This window comes from Apodemus sylvaticus, chromosome 10 (assembly GCF_947179515.1).
Source record: "Apodemus sylvaticus chromosome 10, mApoSyl1.1, whole genome shotgun sequence".
Lineage (NCBI taxonomy): Eukaryota > Metazoa > Chordata > Mammalia > Rodentia > Muridae > Apodemus > Apodemus sylvaticus.
The window spans coordinates 74,585,024-74,604,060 of NC_067481.1; the positions used below are offsets into that span (position 1 = coordinate 74,585,024).

Below are 19,037 nucleotides of genomic sequence, written 5' to 3' on the forward strand. Positions count from 1 at the left end.
CTCGCATGCCCTGGTGCCTCTCTCAGCTCTTCTTTGGCCGCGTCGGCCCCGCCCCTGCAAGCTTTTGAGCCGCTCTAGCTAACGGTCTCTGTGGTCACTGCTCACTCCTCCGGCCTCCCAACCCCGCCCCCCATCTCTTGCCAAACAAAACAAAACAAAAAACAAAACAAAACAACAACAAAAAACCGAGCTGGTGTTCCTACGCGTTTGGGCACACTGGTCCATCGCTTTGGCTCTCTGACTCTGAACAGGGACGGTGCTTTTCTACATCTATGCATGCCAGACATTATAATCATCTTCGTTTTGTTTTGTTTTGAATTAAAGTTGTCGTTTGACTGTAATCTCAGTTTTTACAAGGCGGAAGCAGGAAAAGGAGGAGTTAATGATCCTCTTCCCCTCCAGAGTCTGAGGCCAGGCTGGGATAGGAAAATGGATCGATCCGGAAAGTATAGTATTAAGTGAGGTGACCCAACTCAGAAAAGACAGAATCCTGCATGTTCTCCCGCATACATCAATATATGTGTGTATTAGTATGTGTAAAAAAAAAAGTGTAAATGCTTAGTATAATCTAATTTTAGAAAGGAGATTAAGAGTAATTTTAGGTCATGATGCAGGATAGAATGTTGTTGACAGGATGTGAGTTTGTGAAAAAGGATGTAAAGTTATTTTTCCCTAGTTTCAACTCAGTTATCGTGTGAACTCAACTTAATGAGTATTGAAGTAGAAATAACCATTTGTGCATTCCAAACATTTCCTCCATGTGGCATTTCTTTGAGGCAATCATTTGTAAAGCTGCACTTTCTCTTTAATCCCGTTGCCTATTCCTGAGCTGAACTGAGCCTGACTAATCGCTAAATTGCCATTCTGACCTACTTAGAAACTGATTTTTGTTTTGTGTGTGTGTGAGTGTGAGGGGGTTATAGTGTGGAATTTCCTCTTTATACTTTTGTTTAATGCTATATCAATGTAGATATATGCCATATATGGAATGTCGTGGGGCACACATTAATCCCAGCACTTGGGAGGCAGAGACAGGCAGATCTCTGTGAGTATGAGACAGCCAGGGCTGCACAGAGAAACCCTGTCTCCAAAAAACCAAACTAAACCAAACCAAACCAAAACGACAGAAAAACTATATCAAATCCTTCTAGTGTTGGAGAAATAGCTTCGCAGTTTAAGAGACTTGCTGCTGCTCTTGCAAAGGACTGGAACTTGTTTTCCAGCACCCATGTCCAGCCCCTTACAAAACACCCGTGGTTTCAGCTCCCAGGGAATCTGACACCCTTTTCTGCCCTCCTTGGGCACCCCATATATGGAATACACTTACACAGATGTATAAATTAAAGACATTATTTTAGAGACAGGATCTTACTATGTAGCTGTAGCAGGCTGGCTTTTAATTCAACTGGTCTTGCAAAGGACCCATATTCCACTCCTAGCACCCGCCTGACAGCTCACAGCCATTTGTAACTCCAGTCCCAGGGGATCTGATTCTGGCCTTCACGGGTGCTAGGCATGAACATGGTAAATATACATACATGCAGAACATCACTCATATTTATAAAATAAGTAAATATTTCAAAGATAAAGTCATTCTAGGGTTCAGTGGTTAAGTCACAAGAGTCCAGTCTCTTCCTCCTGAAACCTGAGATTAAAGCATACCCCCAGGCTGGTCTCTTGGCCTATGCTTGACTTCTTTCTTTCTTTTTCTTTCTTTCTTTCTTTGTTTCTTTCTTTCTTTCTCTTTATTTTTTGTTTTTTTTTGTTTGTTTTTGTTTTTTGAGACAGTGTTTCTCTGTATAGCCTTGGCTGTCCTGAAACTCAAATTGGTAGACCAGGCTGGCCTCGAACTCAGAAATCCACTGGCCAGTTAGAAAGGTTTTTAAGACAGCGTGGAGAAAGATTTTTTTTTTCCTTCTGGGGTGTGGGTTGAAGGTCCGTTGGGTATTTTCTCTTTTCTGAGCTAGCAGGCTTTCACCACTGTGTCTGGCTCCTGAGTCTTCATGTGATAAAATCAAACGTTTGGGATTTTGTTTTAAAAACAACAGATTAGTGGTTGCCTGGCTCTGGGAGTGGGAGCAGGAATTTCCTGTCTGTGGATTGAAGGGGTTTTCTGGGTTGAGATGATCTGGAAGGGAACAGGAATCTACTGTAAGTGGATAGATGGGGTTTCCTGGGTGGACAGAGATGATCCAGAATTGTGTTTAGATGGCAGCTCAGCAAGCTTACTAGAAATCAGTTTTGTACTTTAAACAAAATAATTTTAAAAAATGTATTTAGTATTTGTGTGGCGGCGTGGGTAAAGGGCAGCATGTCCCATTTCATCACTCCATGTTATTCCCTTGAGGAGGGGTCTCTCACAGAACCTGAAGCTGGCAATTAGGTTAGGCTGCCCATCTCTGACCACCAGCACCGAAGGACAGATGGCCATAACCATGCCCAGCCTTTACATGTGTGCTGGGAATCAGCAAATTTTAAAGTATTTTTGTAAATAATGCCTAATCTCATCTTATTTATTTTGGCATTTATTTATTTATTTATTTATTTATTTATTTATTTATTTATTGGTTTTTTGGATTTGGTTTTGTCGAGACAGGGTTTCTCTGTGTAGTCCTGGCTGTCCTGGAACTCACTCTGTAGACCAGGCTGGCCTCGAACTCAGAAATCCACCTGCCTCTGCCTCCCAGAGTGCTGGGATTACAGGAGTGCGCCACCACCACCTGGTTTATTTTGGCTTTTTGAGATAGGATCTCAAGATGTAGCCTAGGCTGGCCTCAAGACAATTGCCTTACTTCATCCTCAGCGGCAGGATTTGGTTTTTGTTTTTTTTTCGAGACAGGGTTTCTCTGTGTAGCCCTGGCTGGCCTCGAACTCAGAAATCTGCCTGCCTCTGCCTCCCAAGTGCTGGAATCACAGGTGTGCGCCACCACCGCCTGGCAACGGCAGGATTATAGACATGCTGCTGCATTTGGCATTATCACATTTTAAAAAAGTCCCAGGATCCATTTGCTAGTAGAAGCAAAAGCAGCTCTTGGGCAAATGGATGCTTATGATGCACTTCTGCACCTGCTAAACAGCCAGGGCTAAGCTCAGGGCTGAGTCCTGCTCTGGCCCTGTGTGTTTGCTTCTTGAACCAAAGGGCTGACAACTTGGTATGACTCCGGCCTGAGAAAGTATCTACTCTACTGCACACACCTTTGGACACTGAGCCTAAGACCTGTGACCATAGTTACTGTGTACCATGGAAAGTCAGGCAATTCCCCCACCTACTATGGGTAGCCTAGTGTCCTGAACAATGCTTTCTGGGCCACACACCTGATTTAGGAAGACAGACTGAGGCGGTGGTTCAGAGCCACATGAAAGCACTGCACACAGTGTGCTTTTTTCTTTCTTTCAGGAATTTATTAAGGCAATGAGCACAGTGTGGTTTTTAGCCAACTAAAATGAGGGCAGGGGATTAGAGGAGGGACCTGAGGGGTGTGCTTTCAAAGTTAATGATGCAGAGGAATGGAGACCTTGGAAGTTAGGAGTGCAGTGCAAGGCTCCCACCCATGCAACAGACATTCCCCTGCGTTCCTCAGTCCTAAGACGCAGCAGGTTCAGGCTGAAGAACTTCAGAGGGTGTCTAGAAGGCTGCATCCTTTGGAGCCCAAGCACATGGCAAAGTGACGATTAGTGGCCAGGCCACATGGCTGTAGGTCTTTTCATAGATGGGGCAACCAGTGTAGTGTGTGCACAGCACAGGTGCAGGGGCAAGAAGCAGGCAGGGGCAGATCCAAAGCCTCTAAAGCTATGGGAATGAGAGGCTCAAAGCAGGCCCTCCAGGTAACCACGGGCAGGGAGGAAGAGGTTGCCCTGGCCTAGGGAATCCCTGTAAGGCAACTGGGTCTGCACTGACCTGACCTTCTTTGCTTCAAGAACAGGTGTGTCTGTGAGGAGAAAACAGCAAGGGAAAAAGGAAGGAGACAGAGACCAACTTCCATTTCACAGGTCAGCCCAAGACCCCAGGGGGCTCATGGTCACTGGAGGTGCTGAACTGCCTTTCTACTTTCTTTTGGTCCTTGATCTTGAGTCCAATGTCTACCCTCTTTTCAAAGAAGTTCACTAGCACAGACTCTGTTAGGATGGAGGCCAGGATCTGCTCGAAGGAAATGCACCAATCCGTGTCCACAGTGCCCCCCGTCCGTGAGGTGGCAGTGGGGCTACAGGCTCCTCCTCCCACCAGCACTGTGTCTTCCGTGAGGTCCTCGCACTGCAGTGAGCCCGTGCTGACCACTGAGTAGGAGGACATGGACATGTCATCTTTGGTTTCATCATCAGACAAAAGCAGGGAAGGAGAGCCCTGTCCCTCGCCGCTGCCTCCCTCCACTATCACGTGACTGTCCTGCAATGCTTTCCCAAGATGTGTGTCGCCACTGGCCTTGGCCTGTGGATCCCCTGCAGACGGTGGCTGACATTCCCGTGCTGGGTCCTGATGGGATTTGGGTGTGGGTGGCTCATCCTCTTCTGTGGCACTGCTGTGATCCCCACTGTGGGCACCATCCCTGGGCTTCTTGGTTGTCAGGGCTGAAAACTTCTTCCCCACCTCACCGATGCGGAGCAGAAGGCTAGCCACAGTGGCGATGGCATGGTACAGGTCCTGTTCCATAGGGTCTTCGCTAAACATGTTATAAAGCGTTTTACACAACTCAATGAATTGCTCCTTAGGGCGAAAGCAAGAAAAAAAAAAAAACAGAATGGTTATAGGGTCATAGGTGGGTGGGGACACTCTCCTATAGCCAGTGGAAGATACAAGCCATTCTAAGTGGTGTTGGGATTTTGATGTCACAAACCCATGCCATATCATTTCCAGGCTAGGAAACTGAGGTTTGGGAAGGGTATTGTATGACCTTTGTCATATAATCCTTAGAAAGCCTTTCTTCCCGGTTGTTCTATCTATACATCTATCCACCCACCCACCCATCCATTCATCCATCTACCTACCTACCTATCTCTCTATCAACCTGCCTACATATTTATCTATTTTAAGAAACAGGATCTCAGCCGGGCATGGTGGCACATGCCTGTAATCCCAGCAGTTGGGAGGCAGAGGCAGGAGGATTTCTGAGTTTGAGGCCAGCCTGGTCTATAGAGTGAGTTCCAGGACAGCCAGGGCTACACAGAGAAACCCTGTCTCGAAAAAACCAAATCCAACCCTCCCCAAACAAAAACAAAACAAAAGAAAACAAAACAAAGAAACAGGATCTCATTATGTATACCTGGTTGGCCTGGAACTCCATATGTGGACCAGGCCAGCCTCTGAACCTACAGAAATCCACCTGCCTCTGCCTCCCAGGTTTTGGGAATAAAGATGGGTGCCATCACACCTCGTACCTTTAGCTTTTTATGAGAGAGAAGAGAAGGAAGAGAGTGTGAGTTCATGTTTGTGTTCACATGTATGTGTGTGCGAGAGAGAGAGAGAGAGAGAGAGAGAGAGAGAGAGAGAGAGAGAGAACAAAGCACGCACACACATGTGAAGGTCAAAGGGTAACTTATAGTTTTTGGGAGTATCCTCGTCTTAGCAGTTTGTTTTTGGGGTGGTCTCTTGCTTTCTCCTGAGTGCTGGGATTAAAGGTGTGTGCCGACCCAAGTGACTGAATGCTTGACCTACAGGAAGTGACACTATTAGGAGGTGGGGCCTTGTTGGGGAAAGTGTATCACTGGGGGGCGGGGGGGGGGGGGTTGGTCTTATGCTCAAGCTCTGCCCAGTGTGAAATTTCAGAGTCCCCTTTTGCATATTTTGGATCAAGATGTAGAATCCTTTGCTCCTCCAGCACCATGTCTGTCTGGATGCTCCTATGATTCCTACTACGATGATAATGGACTGAACCTCTGAAACTATAAGCCAGCTCCAATTAAATGCTTTCTTTTATGAGAGTTGCCTTGGTTATGGTGTCTTTTCTCGGCAAAGAAACCCTGACTGCGACACATGGGTTCCAGGGATCATGCTCAGGTCATCTGGCCTGTGCGGCAAGACCCTTAGCCATCTCCAAGGCGCAGCTTTTTATAACAGTAACAGAAGTAACTTTGCCTTTTCCATGGCGCTCTGAGGGTGATGTCAAGACAGGTGCATGCTGGGTCATCTGGGTGTAGGTTAGAGGGAGTCCAGGATAAAGTCCCGATCCAGGGGCCCGTTCCTAATGCCTGTGTGGATAAGTGCTTAGAATCTAGGGCCTTCTCTGGGCACAGCTAGGGTGAGGCCCAGTCTGAGTTGGTTGGGTGTTTGTGAGAACATCATGACTGCTTTGGGCCCAGGAAGGACTGGAGTGCTGTGACTGTACTCTTCTCAATGGCTATGAGTGTGTTTGGCTATTGGAGATTAACCTTCCCCAGTGCTTCTGTCCTTTATGAATACTGATTCAACCTAAGCAGGAAGTTACCATGGAAACACCATCCTGTCCAAGGAGTAGCTCTTCATCTTTCTGGAATCATCACTAATGGCCATTCAAGACTAAGAGGCTCTGGAGAGAGGGAAGAAAATTCCTACCCACAGGAAACTGCCGGAGGACAAGTACCACAAAACTGTCTAAGCCAGACATAGGCAGAATTCTCTAAAAACATGTGCTGTAGATTCTGAGTCAACCTGGTTCATCTTGGGAAGGTCCTTAATGGTTTCCTTCTGAGCCTCTTTCTCCTTAGCCCAAATTCGAAGGTAGTGTCGGTAGTCAGGAGGGCTGGTCCCCTTCTCCTCTGTGAGTTGAGAGAAAGAGAAATTAATCTCCGTCTGTTAAATGAGAGGAAGCAGGCTGTGGCTGACGGCAGGGTGTGCTGCTCTCTGACCTGAGGTTACTTGGATACTATTACAAAAGGATCTGGCATTTAGGGAGTGCTTAGAAACATCCCCAAATTTCCACAGGTTTCTCCTAAGTTAGTGGAAGATGGCTGGACCTAAGTCAGTGAAGAGCCCACACCTGTCTGCTGTGAGTACAGAGCCCTGGCTGCACACTATGAGCGGGCACAGATTAGCTAGGCTAAGCACGGAGGCATCAACCATTCAGTGACTGCGGAGGGAATGGAACAAGCACGGCCCTGAGAGAGGTCCCACTGCCCCGAGGGAGGTCCCACCGCCCCAGGGATCGCCAGTCGAAATGGCGTGTACCTCTTCTTTCTTGGGTGTCCTCGTTCCCACTTCCTTCCTGCTGCTCCTGTAGTAGTGCTTCCACACACCAGAAAAAAAGCAGAGAACATTCTTTTGACTACAAACCACGAGTCCTTACAGGTCGCACCAGTGTTTCTGCAGAACCAGCCTCTACAGAGCCCCGTGCTGCCCTCTGCTTGGCTGGGCCCAGCCCTGTAACACTGTGGCAGGGGAGAGCTGTCATGTCTTCCCTTGGTTAGAGTTAAGGAAAGCCAATTGCTGGGTACTCAGCTCGGTGGCAGAGCCCATGTGAGCAAGCTGCAGGCCCTGGGCTCCATCCCCAGCACCACACATGAAAGGGTGCTTTCTCATTTTCACAAGAAAACAAGACTCACATGCTGCTTCACGATGAATGACATGCATCGTGGGGCAGACATGACAACCAGCCAATCCCGCTGCCAAGAAAGGTCCAACTTAAGGAAGTGATCCCTCCTCCCTGAGACTGTCACACCAGCACGGGGAGTTTTTGTACAGGACCCTGTGTTCTGCCTACTATTTGTTGTTTGTTCTTCATTAACTAATGGGTTATTTGTGTGTGAGAACACGTGCCACAGTGCATAAATGGGGGTCAGAGGTCACCTGTGGGAACCGGGTCTTTCTTTCTACCATGGTCCTAGGGCCTAATTGGCAGCAAGTGCTCTTCGTGCTGAGTCATCTTGCTGACCCCTTAGCCCATTATTTCATAAAGCGCTACATTTGCTGATGTTGGCACACCATGCTGTGCATGTGTGGACATGAACTTGAAGTTCTCCAAAGGCCAATGGTTTTCTCAGGCAGCGTGGCTGCTGGGGGCCCCGAGGGCTGACATCAGGCTGATCCTAGCTCTGGACAGTCCTCCTGGACAGTCCTCCTGGGCAGTACTGGTAGAGAGGAAGGACAGCTATCTCCCTACTCAGGTACTTAGTGTGGACCAGGAACCCTGTTGCCTCAGGGCTCTGTGGGCCAAGGACAGGTCTGTGTATCCCATGGCCTTCCCTAGGAGTGCGTAGCACACACTTAGGGCATCCTGGTTTGCCCAGGGTTTGAGTGTAATGGAAGGTGCACTGGCTTCTTTAACTTGCATTTTCTTTCCTTTTTTGCATTTGTCTTACTGAACTCAGTGAACCTGACACGCAGACCAAGCTGTTCTCAAAGTCACAGAGATCTACTTGCCTCTGCCTCCCAAGTGCTATGGTAAAAGGGCACGTTACCACTCCCATAACCTTTTTTTTTTTAACATTAAAACGATGTATTTTATGGGTATGTTTTGCCTGCAGGTATGTATGTATGCATGCCTCGTGCATACCTGGTGCCCATAAAGCCAGAAGAAGGCACCAGACCTGCTGGAACTGGTGTTCCAGGTGATGGGAGCGGAAGTCAAACTCAGGTCCTCTGGAAGAACAGCCAGTGCTCCTAACCACTGAGCCACTGCCCGGCCTCTCTAACTTAATTCTCGAAATTAAGGTCATGTTCAAGTTCAGGTCAGTCTTCACCACTGTCTACAGGACGGTGGTGACTAACACTGTTTATTGTACCTTTGGTGTCACTTTCTGACGTGTATCACCCACCTGGGGAAATGATTTGTTGTTTTTTTTTGTTGTTGTGTTTGTATTGCTTGGGACAGAACTTGGGGCTCTATCTAACCTAGACACGAGTTCGACGATCAAGCTACATCCCTAAGCCTTATTCTTTTTTTTTTTTTTTTAAAGATTTATTTATTTATTATATGTAAGTACACTGTAGCTGTCTTCAGACACTCCAGAAGAGGGAGTCAGATCTTGTTAAGGATGGTTGTGAGCCACCATGTGGTTGCTGGGATTTGAACTCAGGACCTTCAGAAGAACAGTCAGTGCTCTTAACCGCTGAGCCATCTCTCCAGCCCCCCTAAGCCTTATTCTTAAAATTAATTAAATAAATTTCCTTTTGTTGTTGTTGTTGTTTTGTTTTTTTGAGGCAGTACCTCAGTGTGTAGCCCTGGCTGGCCTGGAACTCTCTGTAGACCAGGCTGGCCTTCAACTCACAAGATCCACCTGCGTCTGCCTCCTTAAGGCTTGGACTAAAGGTGCGAGCTTTTACACACTGGCTTAAGATTGATGGTGTGCATGTGTATATGACACGTGTATACTGTTCTCTCTTTCCACCAGGTGGAAGGAAACCAGATTCTGGCCATGAGGGCTGACTGCGTGTGCTCTTACCCACAGAACCCTCTTTCCAGACCATTTATATTTTAAACTAGGCTGACCTTGAGCTCAAGTTTCTCTGGTCGCCTTGGCCTCTATTTAGAGTACTGGGATTAGGGGCATGCACCACCACACCCCAGGTTCCATTCCCAGCACCTCATAACAGAACCCAGGATCTCACAATGCAAACCAAGTGCTCACACTGAGCTACACTCCCAGCTATTATGGTCAGTTTTGTGTTATCTAAGACTAGCTCAATAAACAAATCCCAGGGCCCAGAATGGCCCTTCACTCTGTCAGATCAGACATTCCCAATGAGCACTGCAGACAGCAAAGGTCCCAGCAGGCACTCTGCATACATATTTTCTGTGATGAAGAAATCCTGTGAGGCTTGAAGACGTTCCCCCATCTACCACTGCCCCCATCCTGTACCTGTCACAGTCACAATGGCAGCATTCTGCATTCCTTTCCTACACAGTGGGCTTTTTGCATGTGGGTGCAGAGGTGATGCCCTCGGCTTGCTCCATGTCCAGTGTGCCATGCGTGCATTCTCCTCATTAACCATCTACAGCAGATCGCCCCCCACCAGAAGCAGCTTAGGCCCTGGTTGTTCTCAGGATTTATCCCCACAGGACAAAGTTCCAAAGAGTCCCCGGGGCATGAAAGGATCCAGGCTTCTGAGTAAAGGAAGATGAAGCCCAGAGGCAAAAGGGTCACTCTTGCCCTCTAGGGACTGACCTTGAGCCTCCCAGGGCAGGAAAAGATCCAGATCTGAGGCCAGAGGAGATGCTGGAAGGGACAGCGGAGGATGTGTAGAGGGCAGAGGGAGAAGCCCACGTCCAGGGAGACAGATGCAAGAGAAACAACAGTTGAGAATGTCTACAGGAGCCAGCCCGGCCCAGGAAGTGCTGTGGGGCTCTCACAGGGAGCACCCCAGGGTGGCATGCTCCCGGAGCCCACCGTGGGACTGTGAGCTTCCTACATAGGCCCCAGGGAAAGATTGAGAGCTGCAGACCCAGGGCTGGGTGTGCTGGGTGTCTCAGTAGTGGCTCACCTTCTGAGGAGCTATCCTCCGTGAAATAATGGGCGGCCTCCAGGGCTGACTCCGCTTCCTCTGGGATCAGAGCTGTGTTCCAGGAGAAGCAACAAGTGAGGACGGAAAGACTTTGATTTCTAGTCAAAGAAGAAAAGGCCACCCTCCCCCAATCATGTCCCAGCAGGCTGAACACTTTTCTTTTCTTTCTTTCTTTTCCCTTCTTTCTTTTCTTCCTTCCTTCCTTCCTTCTTGTTTTTTTGTTTTTTCGAGACAGGGTTTCTCTGTGTAGCCCTGGCTGTCCTGGAACTCACTCTTTAGATTAGGCTGGCCTCAAACTCAGAAATCTGCCTGCCTCTGCCTCCCAAGTGCTGGGATTAAAGGCACGCGCCACCACTGCCTGGCACTGAACACCTTTCATTGTAACTCCTGACAATTTTAGTGGAGCTGGTGACATACTTGTTTGTGAGGCAGGACCTCACTCTGTAGTACAGGCAGGCCTCTAACTCCATCCTCCTGCCTCAGCCTCCTGAGTGTGGGATTACTGATGTGTTTGACTTGCTACCTTGATTTTGACAATATGGGGTGTGTGCTGGAGATCGAACCTCATGTTATCCTGTATGTTAAGTGCTTGCCCTAATAACCGTTTTGGGAAATGCAGTACAGGTGCTGGGTAAGAAAAGAATCCATACACCCAGGGGCCTGGTGAACTTGGCTATCCTCCCACACTCGATGACCTGGCTCAGCAGATCCCTTTGGGACATTTTACATGTTTATGGGTGAAAACATGCACGCACACACACACCACACACACACACTTGACTTGCTTTATTTTAGGTGTGGCAGCTGTACCACATCAATATTTCCCAGGCTGTCCCACACTCAACATCTGCTGGCAGTGGCTGACTGCAACCTGAGGTTTCAGATCCCCAAGACTGTGTGTCCATGTGACCTTATTATCCCTGCTGTATGGGGGGGATGTGGTAGGGCTTTAGGAGCAGGGAAGGATCAACCTGGCAAGGCACAGACAGGTGGCTGGACCCGAGAGTCCAGTACCTGGAGGAAGCAGGCTGAGTAGCTTAGGTGGTGGGCACAGACCTGGTTCTCTGATGCAGCCCAGGCCTTTAGGTTCGCTCCAGCTGCAAGCTAGCCTCGCTTGAGAGCTGTGCTCCAAGAGCCCCTTCAGTTCTGCCAGCAGAACCATCATTGGGGAGCTCTGGTTAGTGAACTGGGCACTACTATACACAGTGAGACACAGGGGTGCAAGGTGAGGGATCGCAGCCTTACAACCCCAAACTCACTCTGGGCCAATTCTGCAGGCAGATGTTGTGTGAGTTACTCAGGGGGAGGCCCAGACAAGAGACCTGGGAACCTAGGGGGGGTTCCACCAGAGGAAGCAAGGTGCCCTGGGCCATCACTGCCATCTTTCTGGATCTGGTCCCTGCTAAGGGAAAGCTCCTTTTTAGGGGCTGTCCTGAGCTCTGGCCACACATGAAGGATGCTGGAACCCTGTGCTGGCCAGCTTCGTTGAGCCTCTCTGCTGGGCTCACACCAGCTGCCAGTAGGAAACTTCCCATCCTAATAACAGCTCCGTGACTGAGAGGAAGGAAGCGGGGCCCCTGAGGACATGTGACAGGACCTGCAGGTGGCCTAGGCAGTGTCCCAGGCTGTCTTGGGACAAACAGGAACCTTTGGTTAACAATTACTTTTAGAACAGAGAGTCTAGGACCCACTGCCTCACTGGCACCTCCCTCACAGCCTCCTGCCCTGATGTGGATTCCCTGTTGGTCACGCTGCCCTGCTTGATGGGCTGAGGATCGCAACTGGAATCTTCCCTCATGCCCTTTCCCATCCTCATCCCCAGACTGTCACCCACACTGGCCCTGGATCCTCCCTTCCAGTGGTGTGTCGGTACATCAGTGGCACATCTCCAGCTCTGGCCAGCCTAGGGGCCCAGAGAGGCCCAGAGCAGGAGGCCTGAAGTCACTCACCTGGGGGCAGGTGCAGCTTGTAGAGCGCTTTGAGCTTCTCCGTGAGGTCTCCATGGTACATCCCACCTGTGGAGCAAGGCCAGGGAGGGGACATGCTTGGCAAGAAGGCTCCAGGGACACACTGCAGGCCATATCCCCATACCCTTCCTGTGGGCTCTAATGGAGACTCCACACTCTGGGAAGGCTTGATTCTTCCCTAGACAGGTCTCTAGGAAAGATCAAATGAGCCCTGGGCCTCCTGCTACCCTAAGACCCTATGGAAAAACTTAGCCTTCTTTGGGGCCAGAGCTGAGGTCTATCATAGGCAAGGGCCGCCCTCTGCTGGCCTCAGGAGGGACAGCTGCACTGACTGGTGCTTGAAAGATGGGTGAGACACTCACTCATCCCTGTCACAAACTCCTTGAAGTTGATCAGTGAGTCCTTGTTTTGATCCAGGAGGCGGAACATGCGGCCTGCCAACACAGGCGTGTGAGAGCCACAGGCCCAAGGCGTCAGGCTGGCAAAGAGCTCCCGAAACTGGCTGGCATCGATCCGGTACTGCTCCAGGTAGGGCAGGCTGGGGTCTCGGTGGACGGCTGCTGAGCGGTTACCACCCCAGTACTGGCTTGCCAGATGCTTGGCCTGCAGGGGACACCGTCTGGTGAGATGGCCTTTGGGGCCCTGGCTCTCAGGATTACCAGGGTGCCTTCCCTGATCTGTCCACATTCTTAGGGTAGCAAGCTCTGGTCAGATACCTCAGTTTTCACGGGATCCCTCACTTGAGTGCACAGCAGAGGAGCTGAACAGGGCCTCATGGACTTGATTGTTCTGATACAGTGTGGCCACCTTGGCAACTGAACCCAAGGTAGCTGGAAAGGACCACAGGAGCTGGCAATGTGGACCCACAATCTCAGTACTCAAGAAACTGAGGCAGGAGGATCACTGGACCTCCAGAGTTCAGTGTGAAGCAAGCCCGGGCAATACAGAGAAAACCCGATTCAAAACCAAACAGAACAAAATACCCAACTACTCACTTGCTTGATCAACCAACCAACCAACCAACCAACCAACCAACCAACCAACCAAATAACCAACCGACCAACCGACCGACCAACCAACCAACCAACCCACCCCACACCACCAAAACCCTAAACCAAACCAAACCGAAAGGAACCAAACAGAGGAGTGTGAACTTGTGTCTCTGCCAACCACCCCCACCATGCCCATCCTTTCTCTTCTTTTTGATGCACTTGAGGTTTGTGTGCAGATTCACCCTTGGGTCAAGGGTTACAAGGCTGTAGGTTATCCATCACCACCGGTTTGTTGCAGCCCAAACCACCCCTTAGCTACAGAACCTAGATTGGATCATCCCAATGCCTGATCTGTGTTTTTTGCTAAAACTACTTAGAAAGAAAATTCTGTTTCTACTGGGGTCCCTGAAAGCCTGACCCAGGAGCTACTCAGGACAGCCCTACAGGAAAAGCAGCACAGAGGTTAACAGGGATGGCAGTGCGTCACAGCCAGTTTCAGTACCCTGACTCAGCCATGCCTAAAGCTGTGTAACTTTTTAGTTAAATGAATAGGTGCATTCCCTCTTCTGTGTGAGTTGGGTTGAAATTTTTGTTGTTGTTGTTGTTTTTGGTTTTTGTCCTGCTGTTTAGGAGTTCGGTCAGTAAACTTGTCATGCAAGCATAAGAGCCTAACTCTGGACCCCGGAACCAACATGAAGAAGCTGGCTATGTGAGGGTGGCAACAGAGCTCAGGGTATAAAGGTGCTTGCAGCCAAATGGAATGTCACGAGTTTGATCCCTGGAACACACAGTAAAAGGAGAGAACCTACACTCCCAAGTTGTCCTCTGATCTATCATGCACCATGGTACATGTATACACACAATAAATAAGTACATGTAACCATGAGATCTAAAAAAAAAAAAAAAAGGCTCCACCAAGCAAGCAGTGGTGGTGCTCACCTTTAATCCCAGCACTTGGGAGGCAGAGGCAGGAAGATCCCTGTAAGTTAGAGACTAGCCTGTCTACAGAGTGAGTTCTAGGACAGCCAAAGCTACACAGAGAAACCCCATCTCAAAACACAAAACAACAACAAGAACAACAGGGGCTTGTGGTGGTGTGCCCTTAGAAGCACAGTGCTGTGAGGCAGAAGCAGGAGAGGTGCTCACGGGCACTGGTAAGCCCTTGGCAATGAGGGACCCTATCTCTATAAGCAATGGCTCCAAGAGTGACGCCTGAGGTGCTCACGTGCACACTCTGTTCTAACTGCCAAGAAAGATTAAATTCTGCCACACATGGTTCACAGGAACTGCAGCTGGGGACAAGGGGTTTCCTGGCTAGGAGCTGCTGTTTGAGGACTTAACAGACTAGGCGGGAAACTCCACCGCCCCCACGCTCTGTCACCTTAAACACCATGTAAAGCTCCTCCAGCTCTTCAATGGAGAAGCCGATGTCCCCTGGTATGGCTCGGACCTAGAAGGAAAGATGAAATGTTGGTAGCGGAGGGCCCCGAGTTCCTCCAGACAAGTGCTTATCTGGAGCGGTTTCACGTAAACAGTGGCAAAGGGTAGCAAGGGTGTGGTCTGTCCTTCACTGTTGTCAGTGGCCAAGCACATGTGGGGGATCCGCTTAGGAGAGAGCGACCTGGGTGCTTGCCCTTCACCACCACCTGCCAGTTAGTTCCCCTCCCTGGAACGCTTCCTTCCTGGGGTAGGTGCTTAGAGGGGCTCTTTCTCTCCTGACGGACCCACTGAGGGACATGGGGTGATGGACGGCCCCTCTGCTCCAGCTACCCGGAAGGGGTCCTATAATTTGCCAGCCAGGCCTTTTTCTTCACTTAGCCAGAGTTGGTCATGTCTTTCCCTTGTGAGCCAAATGCCCCAAGTAAGGGAGGGTGGAGAATATGAAGCCAAGGGCAGAGACCAAGGACAGGTTTAAACAGTGCCTGGGATGGCAAAAGGTCCATCCCCTGAACAGCCAAAGACGAGGGCTTCAGGCAGGAGCACATGGTACAGGCTAGCCAGAGTGGCAGAGTGTCACTGTCCAGGACAGAAGTGAAGCTTACACCAAAACCAAGCCAGGAGGACTTAATCTGGAAGACTCATGGCTTAGATGTGCAAGGTAAAAAAAAAAAAAAAATCCACCAAGTGCCAGGGCCTCTCCCTCTCTCCCCACACTAGTACCCTGCTATGGGATTCCACACAGCATCCTGGCCATGACACAGGTACCAAGGCGGTGTAGGGAGAGGGCACAAATCGGGACACTGCCCTCTGCTTAGGGAAGGATGCGGTTGGAGAAGGTCCTGGGAAAAGCCATCCACTAAGGTTAGCCCTGTGGCCCCTCACGGCCAGAGGCTGCCTTCACCAGCGACCATACCACGCTTCTCTTAGCCGTGTCTTCCAGGGACTGGATCACCTTCAGCCTCTGTTTAAACCGCATCTGCTCAATGTCGTCAGCCCTCAGGCTGCTGAACTTCTACAGGCCAGAGGAGAACGAGTCAGAGCAAAGGCAGAGGGTAAAGTCCCCGTGTTCATCCCAAACCACAAGCCCCAGGGAACAGCCCGACTAGGAGAACTCTGCAGGAAGCTGACCTCATAGGATACTCTCAGGAGGTCAAAGATGTCCACCTCTGCAGGAGGGTCATCTCCACTGGTCAGCAGAGCATGGAGGTGTGGGATAGGTGGAGAGATGCTCTGCTTGTTGACCACGTTGTCCAGGTACCTGTAAAGATCAAAGGACATCAGTACAGGATCCACCAGCCACAGCCAAGTGCTGGGCCAGAGTCCAGGCTTGGGAATCCTATAGGAAGGCAGTGGTGTGTCCGCTGGGGCCCTTATTAGGCAGGGAGCTCCCATCAGAGTAAGAGCAGTAAAAGATCTTGCTGCCCACTAACACCTGAGCACTAACTCTGAAGATGTCGGGCTGTCTTCTAGGGGCCTGTGGATTCCAGGGCCTACCTAGTGTAGGGACAATGTGCTTCCTCTCTGCTGGGTCACCAGGGTCTGACCAAGAACCATGTAGTGAACAGTCTCTCCAGGGACATAGTCCTGCTTTGGCTGACTAGTTTGGGTCAACCAGGCCTTCCCATCATCCTAGGCTCTCCAGGATGAGCCTAGCACTCAAGGCAGAAGAGGCTTTTTGGTTCCAACCCATCCCGGTGGGCATCCCTGGTCAGATGCCTACCCCTGAAGAGAAACTCAATCTCCCCACTGTAGGACACACACATGAAACCCAGACATAACCATGGTCACAACTAAGTGTCTTTAACGTCAGAGGCAGGACCTCTAGGAGGCAGACCACAACCTTGCCAACTCTGCAGGGTCCCACCAGCCCCGGGGCTGGCTCAACAAGGCAAACACAGTGTGCAGTGTTCCAGATTGGGCTATAAGGAATTCAGGGGCCGGGCGTGGTGGCGCATACCTTTAATCCCAGCATTTGGGAGGCAGAGGCAGGCAGATTTATGAGTTCGAGGTCAGCCTGATCAATAGTATTAGTTCCAGGACAGCCAGGGCTACACAGAGAAACCCTGTCTTGAAAAAACAAACAAACAAACAAAAAACCAAACAATCAAAAAACAAACAGAAAAGGAATTCAGGGCAAGTGTCAGGTTGAGGTAGGGAGTGAGCAGAAAGCCAGGCTGGGGACTTGGGAAGGTCCTTTGTGCAGAAGGAAACCCTGAGAGTGAGGATTTCCCCATGCCCAGGGGAGGGGCAGGGTCAGATCTGACCAGAGTCCTGGGGGGTATGGAAGAGACTAGAGCAGAGACCACCTGATCACCTGAAGCAGGCCCTGGCCCAGAAAGGGTCAGCTGTGCATTGAGACATCAGGGGAAGGGAGAACCTGTGTGGGATGAGTGCTTGAGGAGCAGTGCTGCTGAGCTTGGAGGAGATGACCCGGACAGCTTTGTGAAACAAGCACTTCCCCGCCTTGACTGGAAGTTGGAGGCCTTGCTGTGCCACCGTCTCCTAACATCCCCATGAGTGCCACCCCCGGACGCCTGCTCTGGGTCGGTTCCCCATGATTACGGCTGATGGCAGCCTGCAGCCCGGTACACTCAGGCCCACTGGCCTCTTCCCCTACTCCCAGCTCTCGTCACCAGGACAGTTGTCTCCTGCCCTGCTGATCTCTCCACCTAGGCTGGTACTTGGGGCATAGCACAGGATGTTGCCTGAGGGCTGGGGAAGGGAAGGCTCTGCTGCCAGCACGGTCACCTGCCCAGCACAGTCATGGCCTCGCCCTCGTCACTGCAGTCCAGCAGCTGTTCCATGTTGGCATCCAGCACAGCCAGGGCCACCTGCAAGATCACCTTGATGCCCTCGTAGAAGAAGCAGTCGACAATGACCACGGCGCTCTCAAAGGGCATGACGCTGAGGAAGAGGGTCAGGAACCAGGACAGCGAGATGCTGGAGATCACTCCCAGCTCTTGCATCTTCTCTGAGAGCCGGGGCATGACGTCTCTCGTGAGCTCCTCAAAGATGCCTTGGTCTACGAGGGCCCCTGAGGAGGGAGAGACAGGAAACCAAACATGAGCACCTCTCCAGGGGCTTGAGCAGACACCCTAGTGACTCCCACGGCCTGGGGTCCAGGGACACTACGTGGTTCCAGCCCAACCTCAACCCTGTCTGTCACCTCTGCTTATAGTGAGGGCCAGAGAGGTGTGTATATGCAGAAGACAGAAAGAAAGAAATCACTCTGTAATCATTCTTTCTATAGTTTCCACACTACTATGTGTGTAATACTTGCTCAATACTTGGCATCTATGAGGATATATGCAGGTTCTCTGAACCTACGTACACAGTGTAAGTTATTTCTGGACGATTCATAAAACTATGGTGTAGTGCTATGAAAAGCTATACAGCTACTATAAACTGTCTGGAGAAGAACAAGGGGACAAATCTGGGTGTGTTCAGTTCTGTGCATTTCTATTTAGTGCTTGGCTGAATCCATGGACATAGATCCTATGGCTACAGACATCTGAAATTTTGGAAATGCTGACTCTACCCCCTAGAAACAGCAGAAGTAACCAGTGGCTTCCCTCCCCTCTCCCAATGCTCTGAACATATGCGAAGCTAAAGGAGTGGTGACCCTGGACACCAGACAGCAACGGACAGCGGAGAGCTAAGCACAGATGTGCTGAGACACATCTGTAAATCATTTCCTTCGAACGACATGGGTTTTATTGGATGCGAGTGCTTGAGCGTAGAATCCCGACGGACAGCCGGGACACAGGGCAGGCACATGCCCTGGCTTGTAGTCATGCTCTACTTGAAATGTCTAAAGCAAAGAGACTTAGGAAAGATGGAGATTTGGGTTCTAGGCAGACTTTTTTTTTTTAAAGATTTATTTTTTGATTTTGTTTGATTTGGTTTTTTGAGACAGGGTTTCTCTGTGTAGCCCTGGCTGTCCTGGAACTCACTCTGTAGACCGACCAGGCTGGCCTCGAACTCAGAAATCCGCCTGCCTCTGCCTCCCAAGTGCTGAGATTAAAGGTGTATGCCACCACTGCCCAGTGAAAGATTTATTTATTATTATATCTAAGTACACTGTTGTTGTCTTCAGAAACTCCAGAGGAGGGCATCAGATCTCATTACGGATGGTTGTGAGCCACCATGTGGTTGCTGGGATTTGAACTCAAGACCTTCGGAAGAGCAGTCAGAGCACTTAACTACTGAGCTATCTCACCAGCCCCT

At 50.0% G+C, this 19,037-nt stretch overlaps 1 protein-coding gene across 3 annotated transcripts in view; it reads right to left on the bottom strand.

The window, feature by feature from the left end:
- Window positions 1-2,818: 2,818 nt before the first annotated feature.
- The window catches only part of Tbc1d9b (TBC1 domain family member 9B), a 39,813-nt gene continuing 23,594 nt past the window's right edge, over window positions 2,819-19,037 (bottom strand). For 2 of the 3 annotated variants that reach the window (XM_052195625.1, XM_052195624.1), the window contains exons 12-22: window positions 17,559-17,844; window positions 15,939-16,068; window positions 15,724-15,822; window positions 14,752-14,820; window positions 12,741-12,981; window positions 12,361-12,426; window positions 10,391-10,462; window positions 10,075-10,125; window positions 7,139-7,195; window positions 6,623-6,729; window positions 2,819-4,702 (exon numbers count right to left, since the gene is read on the bottom strand). In XM_052195625.1, coding sequence (XP_052051585.1) covers window positions 3,992-4,702; window positions 6,623-6,729; window positions 7,139-7,195; window positions 10,075-10,125; window positions 10,391-10,462; window positions 12,361-12,426; window positions 12,741-12,981; window positions 14,752-14,820; window positions 15,724-15,822; window positions 15,939-16,068; window positions 17,559-17,844 — 1,889 coding nt within the window. In that variant the 3' untranslated portion in view covers window positions 2,819-3,991. The remainder of the gene's footprint in view (window positions 4,703-6,622; window positions 6,730-7,138; window positions 7,196-10,074; window positions 10,126-10,390; window positions 10,463-12,360; window positions 12,427-12,740; window positions 12,982-14,751; window positions 14,821-15,723; window positions 15,823-15,938; window positions 16,069-17,558; window positions 17,845-19,037) is intronic. The other variant, XM_052195626.1, reaches the window with a different exon arrangement.